This window comes from Phoenix dactylifera, unplaced genomic scaffold (genome assembly GCF_009389715.1).
Source record: "Phoenix dactylifera cultivar Barhee BC4 unplaced genomic scaffold, palm_55x_up_171113_PBpolish2nd_filt_p 000144F, whole genome shotgun sequence".
NCBI lineage: Eukaryota > Viridiplantae > Streptophyta > Magnoliopsida > Arecales > Arecaceae > Phoenix > Phoenix dactylifera.
The window spans coordinates 256,563-274,249 of NW_024067699.1; the positions used below are offsets into that span (position 1 = coordinate 256,563).

A 17,687-nucleotide genomic window follows, 5' to 3' on the forward strand; every position below is an offset into this window, starting at 1 on the left:
CTCGACGATTTCTCATTTCACGTTTGAATTCATGAAATCATAACCTATTTGAAACTTTCACTACCTCTTTAAAAGGAAGCTAAAAATAAGGATGCCACAGTAAGCAAGGAAAATAGCGACAAATAGTGGCCAGATAATAGTGATTTCACAGTTGATTATAGTCTGTCTGATCAATTTAAAAGAGACAAAATATAGAATGCTGATAAGGAAATTAGAATTATAAAACCCCTAACATGGACTCTAAGTTGATGTTGGAGGTTAGTGTTTGATGGTGCAACATAGCTGAACTAGGGAAAAAGCTTAGCCATTATTGAAAAGTTATAAAATCTAAGTAGAAACTAAAATTGGTCTGACATATCCTGAATTTATAAATTTTGTAACATGTTGATCATAAGTATGGGATGTGAGTGGATAAGCTTTAAAAGCCACCATAAAGAAGCCTTAGCCCCTGAACAGACATTCGGTTGGATTGTTAAAAGTCAACAAGCTATTCATTAATGTCTTTGTAATACAGGCATTCAAGTGTCACGCACCTTGTCATAACATTATATAGAATTGGTCCTAATCTAGGTATTCTAACTTTGGAGAGATTTACTTTCCACTATTTTTTTAATTTCAGATTTCTATTTTAATCCTAGGGGTCAAATCTTCACTATTTTGTGATTAGTATTGTTTTAGTAGTTCTCTTTAGAGTAAGCCTGCTCAACACGTTCAGAGGGAAGTTAGGAGAGAAGGGTTTGGGGGAAATGGAGTCCCGTTCTCTGGCTTGTGAGGAAGGTGGACACCTATGAGTCTGCGGCAAGCTCTCTAATAGTTTGGGGTCTTATTTTTAACGAGATCCTGAGTCATATATTAACCAGGATTCTACAAGTCCTACTTATAGACACCCTACTTTTGGCACCTCACTGAGAACTCAGAAGTGTCCATACATGACATGCTCCAGCATTATCAAATATGAACCCCCAAAAAGGCCACGCACAATCAATGGGTATTCATGCATGCCTTACACACCCTGACTAAAACAGTCTTGCATGGCACCCATGCTTACATTTCAAAATTTGGCCAAATTTGTCTCTGATAAACCATATAAATTTGGATCCGTACCAGAGCAATCTAAGATACTTAGCGCACTCGAGAAAACTAAACATGAGTAATTTAAAGAGGCCTTTTTTTTTGCTAGAAAATTTAAAGAGGCCTTCATCAGCCTAAAAAACCAGCAGTTTACTACCTACAAATACGAGTCCGACAATTGACCTACCTATCTTATATATACTTGACGATGCATATCATTTGATCTTAGGATGTCATATTCCCATTTCAAGATGCACAATAAAGAGAATCGCATTAAGTATACTTGACAATTATTCCAGAAGGAAATGATGCTAACAGAGTAAATAGATTATAAAGATATGCCAGATAGCGATTCGTGAGCAACAAAACAAGATGAGGTCGAGATCAAGAAAGTAGCAATATATACCTGGAGCAGCGAGAGACGACGGAGTTTGCGATGGGGGAGAGCTGGGGAATGGGGGCGGGGTCGTCCTCCGCGACCTTCCTCCGCCCGCTGCCGCCGCTGAAGAGGGATTTGAGGGAGATATCCCGCATAAAGCTCTCCAGTATCCCTCTCCCGCTTCCGCTCGCCATGTCCCCAATCCCCGCGCCGGTCGTTTCAGAGATCGGCGACTCTTGACTCCGGCGCCGCGCGTCTCAGGCCCACACAAGCGCTATATTCCTCTCCTCCATGAGCCCTGCAGTGTAATAATACACGTGGGCCGACGCAAAATCCTAGCGTCAGAGTCACGTCGGTTGGTTTATTTGTTAAGTTTTTTTTTTTTTTTGGGTAGCCTGGGTGGTGTTAGGTATGATGTACTCACACAGAGGGTCGGATTGGATAACTAAGCCGGCCCACGGGTGGAAAGGGTATGAGTAAAATAGGTCGGGGTGCCCAACACACGACTCGGTCTACCCGCATCGAACATTCTCCTGGCGGGGTGGGGGCCCAGTGGTTGGGGGTGGGCTTGTCCCTTCCTCCCCCCTTCCCCTTTTTTTTTCAGCAAAAAAAAAAAGTATTTTTGTTGTATTTCGGTGGGTTTAAAACGATGGAAGAAAGATGTCAATGGCCACGAGCAGGACAGAAATAAAATGAATTAATCATATATTAATATTAATATTTATTTATTAAATAAATATGGATACAAATATATATATATATATATATATATCAAAATTTATATAAATATATATACAAAATAAATACTGAAAATATGAATTTATAATAGATATAAATTAAATAACTAAATTTTATGATCAAAACTCAAAAGTATTACTAAATTGATGATATATCAAGTTAATAGTATATTACCTTGTCATTTGGTTTCTTAAAGATTGATGAATGTTGTATAAAATTAAATATGGTTACAAATAGAATCAGATATTTGGATATAAATTAAATAATTATTTATCCATATCTGTATATTTTTTTTGAGATATATAGATACAGATACGAATATTAGTTGAATACTCAAATTTTTATCCATATCATGATAAATTTGAATACAAAAATAAATCCAAATGGATATCATCTGGTCCAATTTCTCCTCTAGTTATAAGGATCTAGATTGTTTGAAAAAGATGAGGACTTGCTAAACAAAAAAAAACACGGAGTTTTCTATTGAAATCAACAATACTGACATATGTTTACGTACTTAGTCACAAGATTAGAACGAATCTGTATCATATCATCAGCTAAGATTGGTTGTGAGCTGGTTTGGTTGTCTTCGTGTTTTTGTAAAAGATTTTTTTAAGGTGCTTGTTTTTTGTATTTTGAAAATTACGGCGACATCTTTCAATTTTAGGTGAGAAGCATATCGACTTCAAATTTTTAATTTTTTTTAATTGGATTTCTCTTTTTTCCACTGCAATATGACCCTACTGTCCATCAAGCTTCAACACCATTAACGACAGTACGAGAAATGACTAATAAAATTAAAATTATTAGATAGGTACTTTTTGTTTGTTCTCTTACTAGATCCGGACAAAGTTTATCAATTTAGTTAGCTGTGCCATCAAAATATAGGAATAGCAATTTACTCCATTTGTATCCAACTTTATTTAGCCATGGTGGAGCGAGTTTTTTGTTTAGATCTGACGGCATTGGTGGTTCTTCATTCAAAAACTTGCAACGGATTTAAAAAGAACATAGATAATAACAATACTTTATAGAAATAATGGAGAAGAAAATAGTATGATTAATCATATGAAAAACTACAAGATACATGCTTAGCTATTTGATAGTTATTTTTTTATTTAAAAAATATTTGATTATCTAAAAAAAATTGTTTCTACCGGTGTGGTCTAGATAAGGCGAGATCACACCGGTAAAAACAAAGCCCGTCCCATTGTGCTACCATACCTGTCTTAACGTCATCCCGATCAAAAGGCGAGATCCATGCAAAACCCGCCCTAAACCGGCGGTTCGAGCGAGCAGGCCGGTTTTTGTGATATTCAATTGTGCTTTAGATGAGACGTCTAGGGTTTAGTTGCGGGTTTCCTCTCCTTTCACAACGCATCACCCACCAAGTCGCGAGACGAGATCTTCCACTTCCTACCCGGTGCCGCCGCCGCCCCCACCTGGTATGCCTCTCTGTTCCCCTCCCTCCATCTATCTGTCTCCTTCTCAACCCCAATCCTATTCTGGTCGTTGTTTTTTTGTTTGAAAAATGATCTCTTTTTTTAGTGTTAGATGTTTCGCTAACTACCGTTCATTCTCTCTAGATCCCACCAATAATTCACTAATTCAGTCCCTAGTCGGTACTCTATAATTGGTTAGAGGAAGCCGCCTTTTTTAAGAAGAAAGATAAGAATCAGCCTTCAGTTCATTCCGTTTCATGACAGTAGGGAATACCTTGATTTAATTTGATGAAAATTGAAAGTTTGTTTTTAATAAAGTGACATCTTTCTGTTTGTTCCCTTTTTTTTTCAAACAATTTGTGTTTAAACTTTTATACGCCCCCACAAAAATTATAAGACATAGTGTAAGTTGATTTTTTTCATGTATATATTTTCAGATCTATTTTCTTTTAAATATTCTAATATATCAATGTGAAACTATTTTTTGCCTACTTTTAACAATAATTCTTCAAAAGAAGAGATCAGCAATCCGTTTCATTTGAGAGATCTATCACATCATAATGGATCACAATTAATATCAGCCAAATGGGTTTGGATGCTAATTATATAGTGAGTGAACGCAGAGGAAAAAAGGGGAACCCCTTCCTCTTTCCAAGGAATAAATCTTCCCTCCAGTCTGCAGTCTGGTTGATTGTTTGGTGCAGTGTCTCACTAGAGATCAATGTCTACCCTGGCATAATTTTTTGATTGAATGATTCGTTCTGTTTATTAATTTATTTAGCTGGTGTAATAATATCAAGTCATGTGGGGCTTTAACTATTTCTACTTGCTTGGTATGGCAAGCCATTAAGTCAAGCTCTGTAATTATGAGCTTATCTTTTAATAACAGATCTTCTACTTAATGTTAGCATGAAAAAAAATCATTTGATTACTTTCAAATTTTTATAATGCTTTTCTGACTATAGATTTTTCAATGACTATTCTAATTCATTATAGGATATATTAGTTAGGAACTGGCAGCAATATGCTAAAAATCAGTCCTTTGTTCAGTATGCTTTTAGTAACAACGAGTTTACTGCCTTTATCTCCCTCATGGGGACTGAATTTTGCAATTATATCACATCCGATGCATACATTATATGGGCATATATGGCACTTATTGTCATTCAAATTTATCAAATGCCATTTTGATTTCTGTTTTTTCTTGACAATTAGAACCTATCTGATAGATTATGGACTTTGGCATTTGGACAGAATATTAGCTGCAGACTATTGCAAACAGAAACTGTGTTTATTGCAATGTTGGTGAGGATGATGAGGATATTCATCCTTTCACTTGACTTGTTAATAAGGAAAATTGCAAATTTTGAGGTTTTAAATTCGCAACCTTTTTACCCATTGAAGAGAATATAGAAACAAAATAAATAAATAAATAACTTCTCCTGATAATGCTATATGTTTCATTGATTATTATCAATGGTTGTTATGTTTTCCCCTTTGATTATTTTTCTAAACACATTTCCAATTTGGTCAGTGAGGAATTGGTTGAGGGGTTAAAACTTTTTAAGTCTTAACCATTCTTAGACATTAAACAAAAGAAGAAAAATATGGGTGATGGTTCTTTTTCACCCCCTTCCCCTTCCCCCTTCCATGGCCAGTGGTCTAGTGGGCTACATAATGGCGGTAAGCCATCACCCAGACTACCCCTGGGTAGGGCCATAATATCTCTGGCATTGTTGAACTGCTAAATGTTAGGCCAGAGTTGTGCGTAGCTTGCAGAAATCTGTTCAACTGGGCCAAACTGCACTCTTCTGTTGTAATATGAACTCCTCTTATATATGACACTAGCGCCTATTTTGTGATTCATAATTGTTTCTGCTTTGATCCCATTGCTTCTGTTGTGGATGGGATTATTTGCATCTTCAATGTGTTTGATTGAAACAAATTACACACTAGATAAGGAAGAAAATAGGGACGGTTTTCTTTAAGCAAGCTGCTTTGTTACCCACGGATTATCCATTTTCCTTTTCTGGCATATTGCTTAGCTGGTTTACAAGGATACTTACAACCCTGATGAGCTGATATTATAACCATCTCCTCTGTATATGCTAAAGAATCCATTTTGTTATCCTTTTTTCCTTTCAATTCTTAAACTCTAATTAATCTTGCTTGTGATTTAGGGGATTTTTCGATCAGGCATTACTCTATCAGAAGGCATGGCGACTAGAAATATTGATACCAGTAATGGTGTGTATTAACCCTACAGATTTGTACATCATAGATACCATTGTACTTTTCTAGTCTATTAGCGGTATGAACAGCATTATTTTTTAATGTATCTTAGCAGCAAGGAAGAAGGAAGTGAAGAAAGAAACTCGTCTAGGTTTGACCTATAAGAAAGATAAGGATTTTGGAGAATGGTATTCTGAGGTACACAGGAGTACAAATGTTTTAAATTTCTCACTACATTATAATCGTCATTCTTTCTTGTTAATGGTAGTAACATGAATTATTTTCTACATGTTTCTAGGTTTGTGTTGCTGGCGAAATGATTGAATACTATGACATTTCTGGCTGCTATATCTTAAGGCCATGGACGATGGCAATCTGGGAAATGTTACAAGTAAGTTCTTTGATTTCTGGCTTTGTATTGGTAAATTATAATTGTTTTTGTTGTACCAGTTATTGGTAGTCTGGTCATGTAATTTCTTGTAGCGTAATTTTATTAACTCATCTATGAGACGACAACCTTTCTAAAATACACTTTTTTTTTGTTTCCTTGCTGGTATTTGCTATGCTATTATTTCTCTTAAAAAAATATTTATCTGGAGATCACATGATTGAACTGGGCTATTTTGTTTGTAAATTTGATAAACTGTCTATTCCTCCGTGATCTTTTACAGGTATAAGGCTTTTGGTAAAAGAGGGGAGGGGAGTGTTCGTTAGTGATGTCTGATTAGGGTTTCTACACAAGCAAGAAAGCCAACAGATCTGGCAACTTGCTCACTCTTATGTGGACCAATTCTGAAAAATCGTAACCAATAAGAAGACTGCATGCTTTCCAAGGGATAAGTAGCTAGTCTTGTTGATTGTTAATGCTGCAGTTTTCTCAGTCATGGTGCAACGGGATAGGCAGACATACGTATGATCCTGTATGAGTTGTCTCATATTGGAATCTGAGGCGATTTTGTACCTGATCTCCAAAATTCTGATAAATTTGAGTAGACCTGTTCTATCTAGTAAGATTAAACCCATTTTGAACTAGAGTAGTTTTGACCCAGACTTGTTCTTTAACTAGGTGAGAGCCATGTCCAATTCATCGTTTAGGAATAAATGGACCACATTTAGTCAATTTGCATCACTTGGCTGGCCAATTTGTTCATCGCTCAACGCAAATTGGTCTTGGAATACTTATTTACAAGCAATAGACATGGATGGCAGTGTTTCATGAGATCTCCATAAATATTTATGAGTGCAACAAGCATCATGCTTTCTGCAGATCTATTGATGAATATCTAAAACACAACCCATTCAGGGATGTATTTTGAAACAGGGTCCATAACTCCATATATAGTTAGATGTAGGTACAGACGTATGTACATACTTACATATATGCATACACTTTTGCCCTTCAATCACAATATATGTTGCATTATTTATTTTGTAGGACAACATGTTACTATTTCGTTAGCATATAAACCTCACTTGGACTGGCTTTTTCTGAGGAAAACATAACAGGAAGCTGTAATCTGTTTTTTTATAGAATATTTCAGATTTTATAAGGACCACATGATAAGTCCTGCCAGCTTCTTTGCCATCCTCTGAAATGTTCATTAACAAAAGTTGGTAGCCTAACTTTAACTGAATGGCACATAAAAATTCATTACAATAATTTTGCTGGAAACAGTTTTTAATTTTTTTTTTGCTAGATGCATATGTATCCTTTATAAAGGAAATTAAATATTAACATAAATGCCATGATTGGCATCTTTGGAATATTGAGATTATTGCTTTGCTAGTGTCATGATCTTAATAATATTTTAAGACAACTACCACTAATTTTTTATTTTGATGTACAAGTAGATATATGGAAAGATAACTTCAAGATTGTCAGATAAAGTGATTCCTATTAATGCCCTTGGCAATGTTCCCTTTATGTTCTGTTTGAATTTTTTACAGCAATCTTTCCCTCATACAGCATGAGTACTTTCTAATAGGAAATTTTGGATTATTTAAGATTAATAAACTTTTAGGTTTTCACTGTATTTCGAGATATCACAAATTGCTTTTTACATTTGTTTTTTCTTGCTAGACTTAACTTCTATCTAGGGCTTCCTTCTAGCTTTAGAGACCTGAAAAATATGGAATGAAGATAATGATAGGTAGGCAACCATACGTCGGCAGATTATAGTTCCAATCTTTTTTTTTGACTTTAGGGTTGGCTACTTAGTTGTATGCCACTAATCCCATAAATTACAATCCAAGGATTTAAAATATCATTGGTTTGATATAGTACTAGTACCTTACTGTTCTGATAGGAAAACAAGATTGGTACGGGAGCAGGATATTGGTTCCCACCTGAATATGTTTGCATTGACCATATTGGTTGCATACCATTAGATTGGACACATTGGGAGAATGGGAGTTGATATGTATTGGTTCCTTTTTATTCTTGTTAGTGCTGACAATTTCAAACCGTTTTAACTGTACTGATGCTGCACAACTTCAGTTTTGAAACTTGTGTGGGATCTGCTACCTTAATTTTAAATCTTCATATAGGTTATGGAAGGTTCCCAATTTAATACTAGATTAGTTTTTTTATGCTTCTTGCTTAGTCCTAAATTCTTTCATTAACCTCTTCGATAAAGTTATCTTCAATATGACTGTACTTAAACTAGTGTTGTTAAAGGTGCAAGTTACACCTTGGTGCAACCTTAGCAACTTGCCTACCTCGAGGCTAGGTGATGCTGTTAAGGTGCTCACAAAGCAAGCATTGTGCATGCTTGCTTAGGTGCCAAAGTGCATTAAATGCAAGCCTATATGTTGTGCATGTGTACGTGAATGTGGGTGATTGCAAGTGCATTTTGTATGTATATTGAAATGAGTATGTTGTGTGTGTGCATGTGCACATGTGGAACTTTCTGTGGGTGTGGCTGAAATTATTTAGGTGTTTATATATGTTTTGATGTGTCCTTGTGCTTGTTTGTGCTATTTCTTTCATTAAAGACATTATGTGCAAATGCATATGTATACATGCATCTTTATGTACTACATACGTACTTATATACTTGTGTACATCAATACTTGTGTGTCTATATATATATATGTACACTATACAAATATATAGATATATGTATATACATATACATATATACATACATACATAGGTATACATATATTTACACATACATTTATATATATGTATGTGTTTGCATAAAGGACACATCTACAATTTACACATAAAATATATGCTTGCAATATAGTTGTAGTTTCACTCACTTTTCCTCCTTTTGGTAATGAATTTAAATTTCCATGGACAAGCATGCTTATATGTGCACCATGCGAATATATAGATATATGTATATTCCAACATAGGCCATTGACCTCCATTTAAAAAAAAATGCAGTAGTGGACCGGTGGATCTCGACTTGTTTGATGGATCTAGGTTGGGATGGATGTGTGTCTTAGTTTCTTCTTTTTCTTCTCGAGAAAAGGGATCTCTTAAGCTTCCCTAGGATGTGCGAGACCCCTCCCAATTCACTAGATTCATTGGGAGGTTACTGTTGGCAATGCTTGGATAGTCTTCACTTTGGCATTTTAAGGTGTAGAATGATTTATCATTCTGATTGACTTTAAGACATAAATAGCCAAATTCTATCATTAAACTTGTTTGCTGCAATGTTATTTGGACGTCTGGACATCAAACATGGGTGTCAATGCCTTGGAGAATCTAACATGGCAATCATTGAAAACAAAAACATGTGGACATGGCTATATATATAATGTATGTAAATAATTTATGTACATTACATCTATAAGCCTAAGGACCCTTTTTAGTCCCACATTGGTTATTGGCATTGGGGAGATTTGAATACTTGTTACAGGGCTAAGGAATCCAGATAAGACCTTCTTGGCTAGCCCTTTCTGGGTGGAGTCGTGGGTCGTTCCAAACGGTATCAGAGCGGACTTGGATGGTCCATGTGGACCAGGGGCCAATCATGCTATGCGATTGTGTTTGAGATTAGGCCCCTGGATTGGCAAGGATGCCAAGGCAAACGAGGCAAGTATGTAAGGACATGTGAGGACATGCATTTAGTCCCCATGCACTGGCGAGATATTGGATACTTATACAAGGCTAAATAATCCAAGTAATACCTTCTTGTCTAGCCTTTTTTGGGAGAGGTATTGAGTCACTGCAATAGGTGTGTATAAACACATTTATGTGTAGATACTAAATAAGAAGGAATAAGAGGTTGGCAAGCCCTAACCTTTCCCTTTTTTCCCCTTTTTTCCCCTTTTTCTTCTTTCCCTTCTTTTGTTAGGGCAAGGCAAACCTATTCCATTCTTCCTTTCCTTTCTACCTCCCTTTTCCTTGTCTATGGCAAGATATAGGATCAGAAGGTCCTAATTGTGATTCTTCTTTTATTCTTTCCTTTTTGGCTGAATCACAGATATTTTGATCAGTTTTTTTCCCTTCATTGTCTAGGACAAATCATAGGTTTTGTGGCCCAACCATGTCCCTCATATGTATCGCATTGTACTGGGAGGAAACCAGTATAAAACTTAACTTCAAGTCGGTACAAGTCCCGTACCCCCGCACCGAGGCATACCATCCCATACCGAGATGTATCGACCTGTATTGAGGTGTACTGAGGTGCATACTGGCTCGAACCGAGGCGTATCGAGATAAAAATTGAGAAAAATGGCTAAGGGGCTATTTTGGTATAGGGGCGCATCATACTATACCGTACCAAACTGAGCCGATAAGGTATCGATATGGTACTCAGTATCGAAATTGCGGACCTTGGGAAGAATATTGGCTGTTGGGAAGAGTTGATTTGATTTCTTTGTGCGCTAATAGTCCGTTGCTGGTTCAATTTCTGAAACATCGATTGATAGATTCAGCAAACTAGCTTTCTTATTTCGGATATGCCTTATAGATGTCAAAAAAAGGATGCAATAACTATTAGTATCTTGGGACATGTTGATGTTTTATTTGAGTTTATATGGCTTGAATTTCAAGAACATTAGTAATTTGGATGTTATTGATATCTGCTTTTGTATTATAAGATGTCAAATGCCTTATTTGTTGATTCTTCTATTGCATGGATGTGCAGGCATTTTTTGATCCAGAAATAAAGAAGATGAATATCAAGAATGCGTATTTCCCTCTTTTTGTAACTGAGAATGTTCTACAAAAGGAGAAAGATCATATAGAAGGTTTTGCTCCTGAGGTATGATAAGGATTTTCTTGTAGAAATATGTTAATATATTCGTTATTGAAGGCTTGAGGGGACTATGTCTTATATAGATTTCATGAGGAAGTTATTGCATATTGTCAATATCTTTTATTCCCTCTATTTCTTATATTAAATTGATTTTTTGACCTATGATGTTAACTTTTTGTACATGATTTTTTCCCCATGTGTGTGGATGTTGTATTTCCATATATGGACGTTTTCTCTTAAAAATATCTATTTTCGCTTGTAGTAAAATAATGTTTGTAAAGATTCAAGATAATGATTTCGAAAAACATCGAAATGGGAAGGTACCGTCGATATTGTGCCATTCCGACATAAAATCTGCTCCGGTATAGGTGTCAGGATGCTGAAACCTTGTGTATTGGTATCTACATGCCACATCAGTCTGTATCGGCGATACCTGTCTCAATTGTATGTACTGACAGGTTTCATTTTTTTTTGATGCTGTCAGTTTCGGTACACATCATCAGTGGGGTTCGATATTGGTATTTGAAACCATGCTGAAGATTATATATGAATAATAAATGGATGCCCATTGGTTTTCAAATATTACAAAGAAAGTGAATATAGGCTGGATGGATAGGTTTGGGCTGTGTTGCCCTGGGCCTAGGTGTTCCAAATGGTCTTACCTGAACTTGGCTCAATCATGTGCATGTGGAGAAGATGTGAGGTGAGGGTAGGAGAGGAGGGAGAATTGGAGGAGAATATGAGGAAGAAAGTGTAGGAAGCTGAGGATAAAATGGGGTGGATATTTGGCAAGACAAGAGACACTGGTTAGTGTTAGGATAAGGGTTAGATAGGGTTTATTTGACCCAAGCATCTCTTTATTTTCTTTAATATCGGCTGAAGATGATTTACAGGGCTAGTGTTGATGATACCTTTAATTTTGTATAGAGTTATTCAGAAACTATCAGGTGTCATAGTTTCAGTTTTATTTTTTTGTTGCATGCCCATAAAGATTTCTAGATTCCTTAAGAAGACTATCTAATGATGGCTTTTAAATTGGGCAAGAGTCACACTGATGGAAAGTTTTTTTGTGTGTCCCTATTTGTATGCATTTCTAATGCCATAGAGGCAACAAATGGCCTTCGATTTCATCCTTATATAAGATTTCCCTTGGTTTCTTGCTTTCCACTGAATTTAAGTGAAAAATCTTGCCAAATACAAGAGTTTTAACTTTTAACTTCTACGAGAAAGGTGGTTGTTCTTCTTTAGGATAGATGTGATTTTTCTTATTTGCACATCAGCACCCCACACCCCACACAACACCCCCCGCCCCCCGTGTCCCGTTTGCTAAAATTTCCAACCACTTGCTCCATTTTTCAGCTAATACCGTTTCTGATACTACACTCCTAGAATTCCTAAAAATCACAGGTGTTGGCATATTGCTGGGCAAAACTGGAGGTAGAGGTGGAGAGGTTTTTATTTTTCTAGCACTTCTCTTATAATTGTCTGAAGATTACTTATTTCATCATTTAAACTTTCTACACTTTATATCTGGTCTCAATTGCAACGATTGATGTGATTGCATTTGATGACTATGCTACATCTGTTAGGAATTACTTGCTGTTATAAGGGCAAGGGTGTGGCATTTTGTTTTTCAGAATGCAATTCCTGCTAGTTACATTGACCCTTGAAATGATTGTTTGTATATACTACTATATACACACATTTGTTGTTATTACAGTTCTCTTGCAGCTCTAGTGTCATCTCCATGTTTTTTGCATTTTGAAGATTCTTTTGTAGAGATTGTTGTCTGCTGATGCTGCTGTTAATGTCTCAAAATTAAATGGCATTGCAGTGACTGTTTCATCCTTTTTTCCTTTTTTAGATTTGCTAGATATCTCAAATCCAGTTTGTTATTATTTTCCAAGTTATATACAACCAAGTGTCCTATGATTTCTGTTTGTGTTTGCCATCATTTCTAGGTTGCTTGGGTTACTAAATCTGGACAGTCTGAAATGGAAATTCCTGTTGCAATCCGTCCTACAAGCGAGACTGTTATGTATCCATATTACTCTAAATGGATAAGGGGGCATCGTGACTTACCATTGAAGCTTAACCAGTGGTGCAATGTCGTGAGATGGGAATTCAGCCATCCTACTCCTTTTATCAGGTACATTTTTTAATGCTTGTTAAATATTTCCTGCATCTCTATTTTTTGTATCGGTCATATTATGTTATGTCTTTTATGCTGTATTATGTTGTTGATACATAGCACACTTCCCCCCTTCATCTGTCTTGCAATCAATGCTACAGTTTAAAAATTTAGTTACCAGCTCTGTTCTAGAAAGTTGCAAATACACATCAATATTTGTGTTATTTAGTCTTAAAATATTGTGAATTCAGTCATTATTCATCTGTTTACTAAAGTAATAATAACAAAATGGCATATTTGAAGCAATGAAAAAAATATCAAATGCTATAATATATGTAGTTGTAAAATCACATCATCTTTATTGATATGTCTAAATTTCATGCCTTTTGTATGGCAATCAAGGCTTACATTATCAATTTTGGTACCCATACTGGTACCCATCTAGTATATGTCAATACAGTTTGGTTCTTGGTACTGGCACTTGGTATGAGGGTCTATCGAGTATTGGTTCACTACTGATACAAGTCAGTATGTCATGTACAGACAAAACCATGCTAACAATTATCTACGAGAACAATTTCATAAATGTTTGTGATAGCTATTCAAAAGTTTCATCCAACATATATCTAGAGCAGAAATATTTGGAAGCACATAATGAGTATTATGAGAATGGATAATTTTGTATGCCAGACTTTGAGGTGGGGTCAATTACTTGTTCAGGTAAGCAGTACAAAGTGATTATATGATATCATTTTCATAATTCTTTTCATTATTAAAATCATTGTTGAAGCTTAGTTGCATCACATGTTGACTCTACATTGCATATCTGGAGTTTCATTCTTGAGTTGCACATAGGCATTGGGCTGCTCCGGAAAGAGCGTGGCCCTCCCTGTTTCTTTTTGGTGCTTAGAAGCCCTTTGAGATCAGATGTTATTGTTAGTATTTTAAAAATGAGAGTACTTGTTGCCAGATTTGGTTGCTAGTTCAATTTCATTTATCTTTAGAACTAAAATCATTTACAGTTATATTCTTCGAACTAAGACCATGTAACCTTATAAGAAATGAACACCTTAAGCCTTACAAGCACCCACTGGGAGTCATATAGATTGTCTAGAATGAAAGCAGGAAATAGAGAGAAGATTAAAAAATAATAATTTTTTGAACAACAGCTCATGGTTTGTTAACTTATTATCTATAGATATGTAAATCATGTGTTTTAAAGCAAAATGTGTAGCTGGTTATGTGAGATTGAATTTATTGCTGACAAGGAGATTTTGGAGTTTGGATTGCAGCAAGTAACAACTAGAAGATATAATGTTGCTCACCTACCAATGAAACCCTTTCTGAGAGAAGACTTGATCCTCCTCCAGTACGGCGCCCTTAATGACTTATGCATTTTATTTATCTCATTCCCATCCCCTAAAAACCCCCAAATGTCATCTACTGCCTAATATAAAAGCTGCTGGTTCAACAGGTTTTTGTTCACCTATGCTAACCAGTGGGCCACCCTATTTAGCATTTTGTAGCTACTTCAATGGTTATGTACATTGCACTGGCAATCCAGATCCACCATTATAACTTGAGCGTCTGTTGCCTTGGTGAGCTGTTTTGCACCTCCGGATATCTTCTGTCCCCTCCTCTCCCAAGGTCCGAACTCCTCACCGACTCCTTTCTCCACCCCCCCTCCTCTTTCTAACGAGTAGTTGGATTGTTGCATGTAAACCCTGAATCATGCCATTTGGAGAGGCTTTGTGCTAAACTTGATTGATATTTTTTTAATGTGATCTACTCACATCAACCTTAGCTTTCGTCTATAGTGATTTACCTATATTTTAGGAGGCCAAGATAGGAGGCCAAGGATGAAATGGTACTTGGATTAATCTGTGTCTAGGTTTAAAATAATTGCCATGGACATTGTAACAGTTGTTACAATGGTTTCAAAAACATCCCACTATATTAAATAATATTGCTGATGGAAGCTTAAACGACAACAGTTGTGTAGCTCTTAATTTGTTGTAGTGGTTGATGTTTAGTGAATTAATGTTTGTTATATAATATTAATAGCTCATCCAAATAAAACAGTATGTTTTAAAAATTCAAACATCTTTGCTAGCTATTAAAACAATTTGGTGAATAATATGTTCAGAAAGCAACAACATTATTTCTACGCTATCATTTTAAGTTTTTAAATTGGAATATCTGGGACTGATTATTTTAATAGGAAGGTACAGATAATAATTAAAAGATCATGGTATTATTGGGTTCTCTAAGTTGGTTTGGAGAATGGAATTTTTTAAATATTGTTTTTTTATTTATTGTGTGGATTATTCAACTACTTGATTTGGCAAATCATGGCCACAATGGAAAGGCTGTAAGTATAACTCTTTTCAAAGTCTCATTTGATACAACAACATAACAAGGTGTAAGTGAATCTCTAGTCAAGCATCTAGCGACAAGCCAAGGGCGGGGCAATGGAGCATGTAATATTTTAAATTGAACATCTATTTTATTTTACTTGCTTCACCATTTATTCCTTGTATAGCAATGGATGAATGGATAAAACCCACTTCTACTGGGAAAGTAGCAAATGAGGATGCTAGGATCGTATTTGTTTGTCCATATGAGGCAGACCAATCTGTTATGGCTGTTCATCTAAATTGTGTTCATGACCCTTTTCCGATTGAGAACATACCCGAAATTTATATGGTCTTATCAAAACTAAAATTAGGATTAGGCTTGTACTAAAAAATATTACTTGTTGCCAAATGTATTGGATATGGATCACCAAGTTCCCCAACACCTAAATTGACCTGAAACTAATGCACTATACTTTTCATAACCATCCTTGAATTTGAGATATTTCTATTTGCTTTTAGTAGTAACTTTTATGTTATTAATCTTCAATTTTGATTTTTATTACAATTTATATGCTGCCATCAATCAAATCAACCTAGAACGTACCATATGAGGTGCGTGTGCGTGTGTGTGTTTTTTTTTTCTTTTTTTTTTTTGAAAGGTAAGATCGATCCGGTTAAATAATGAATGCTAGATGAGAGGTTTGAACCTCATGGCTAGTAATCACAAGCTTTAATGGACTTCAGCTACCCTGCTAGTGGGTTCATGCAGGATGGGAAATGAACGGGTTGAGGCAGGGCAGCAGGTGATATATGGGAGGGGTATGGGAAGGAGAAATGCAAATATCGATATGAAGAGAGGGAAGGCGGACGGTTGGATACACCTCACACACAAGCACATTAGGAGAGTTGGCATTATATATTAGAATATACTTGGAGATTGTTAATAATGTCTACATGTTTAATTGTTATTCTTTTTCATATTTTGTTTATGAAACCAATTTGTATATGTTTCTTGTGTTTTCATTTTTTGGATCATTGTTGATCCTATTTGATTTGAAAATCAGGTGGAATGATAAGATATATCTTAAACCTGATTCAATCTGACTCAAATGAAAATGGAGTTAGGTTGCACTCAATTTATTGACTAATATGAATTAACTTTAAATTTTTATAATTGATATTATATAATGTATCAGGATGCCTTCAAAACCATTATAACAAATGTTGTAATGCTATGGTAGCTGCTATTTGAAACTTTGACCCAAATCAAACCAAATTCCTTTGTTATTTTGGTTTCCGAAACTATTGGCAAAATAACCGATCACCATAGGCAAAAACCAAGGTTAATGTGGATCCACACATTTAAAAAACATGCAGTTCTTTGATCAAGTTTAGCCTACAAATTTACAATCTCTTCAATTGGCACCATTTTGGGCTCAAGTGGCAACAATTTGTTGAGCCTTTAGTTGTGGAGGTCTCAACATGGGTGTAAAGGAAAGTGGGCTGGAGGATTTTGTGGGAGTAGGGAGAAAGGGGCAACAAGATACTGTAAGTTATAAATCAATTCACCAAAGTGGCAGGCGGTTGACTAGTGATAGGCCAAGTTGGTGAGCTTGGGCCTGATTTGCAGGATTATGGAAATGCCTACTGAATGTTGAATAGAGTGCCCAGCTGCTCAGCAAAGGCGGAGAAAACCTGTTGACTCCAGCTTTCAAATTAGACTTCAAACTACAAGCTACTTAACATCCTCCTCTTTTTTTTCAGATGATTGCTGATTTTAATTTTAAAGCATTTTATAAAGTATTTTCGATGGTTTATACCAGTTTTGCAGATAGCAGCCTAAATGTCTTTGTTAAATGCTGATTGATGTTGTGTCTGAAGTCAGAATTGAGTATCCTGATTCAGTTTAGATTTTAGACAATGAGTCAGATATCTGTGTTATCTTTCTATTAATGTGGTTGGCTGTTCGTCACAATTTACAGTGTACTCGACATGATTTCATCTTGTAATCTTGGCTTTACACATCAGGTCAAATATTGTTTTCTACTACATGCTAACAAAACATTCTTGAATTCATTAGCAACAATCAGTGAGCCAACTTCTATGATTTTTGAGTTTCTT

The 17,687-nt window shown here is 35.7% G+C and overlaps 2 protein-coding genes across 4 annotated transcripts in view; one reads left to right on the forward strand and one right to left on the reverse strand.

Moving 5' to 3' along the window:
* Window positions 1-1,792, reverse strand: part of LOC103714805 — a 28,358-nt gene extending 26,566 nt beyond the window's left edge. For both annotated transcript variants that reach the window (XM_039116904.1, XM_039116903.1), the window contains exon 1: window positions 1,478-1,792. In XM_039116904.1, the coding sequence (XP_038972832.1) occupies window positions 1,478-1,644 (167 nt within the window). In that variant the 5' untranslated portion in view covers window positions 1,645-1,792. The remainder of the gene's footprint in view (window positions 1-1,477) is intronic.
* Window positions 1,793-3,483: 1,691 nt separating this feature from the next.
* The window catches only part of LOC103714806 (proline--tRNA ligase, cytoplasmic), a 39,556-nt gene continuing 25,352 nt past the window's right edge, over window positions 3,484-17,687 (forward strand). Inside the window, exons 1-6 of one of the 2 annotated variants that reach the window (XM_039116906.1) lie at window positions 3,484-3,633; window positions 5,811-5,877; window positions 5,975-6,060; window positions 6,161-6,253; window positions 10,968-11,084; window positions 13,040-13,227. In XM_039116906.1, the coding sequence (XP_038972834.1) occupies window positions 3,520-3,633; window positions 5,811-5,877; window positions 5,975-6,060; window positions 6,161-6,253; window positions 10,968-11,084; window positions 13,040-13,227 (665 nt within the window). In that variant the 5' untranslated portion in view covers window positions 3,484-3,519. The remainder of the gene's footprint in view (window positions 3,634-5,810; window positions 5,878-5,974; window positions 6,061-6,160; window positions 6,254-10,967; window positions 11,085-13,039; window positions 13,228-17,687) is intronic. The other variant, XM_039116907.1, reaches the window with a different exon arrangement.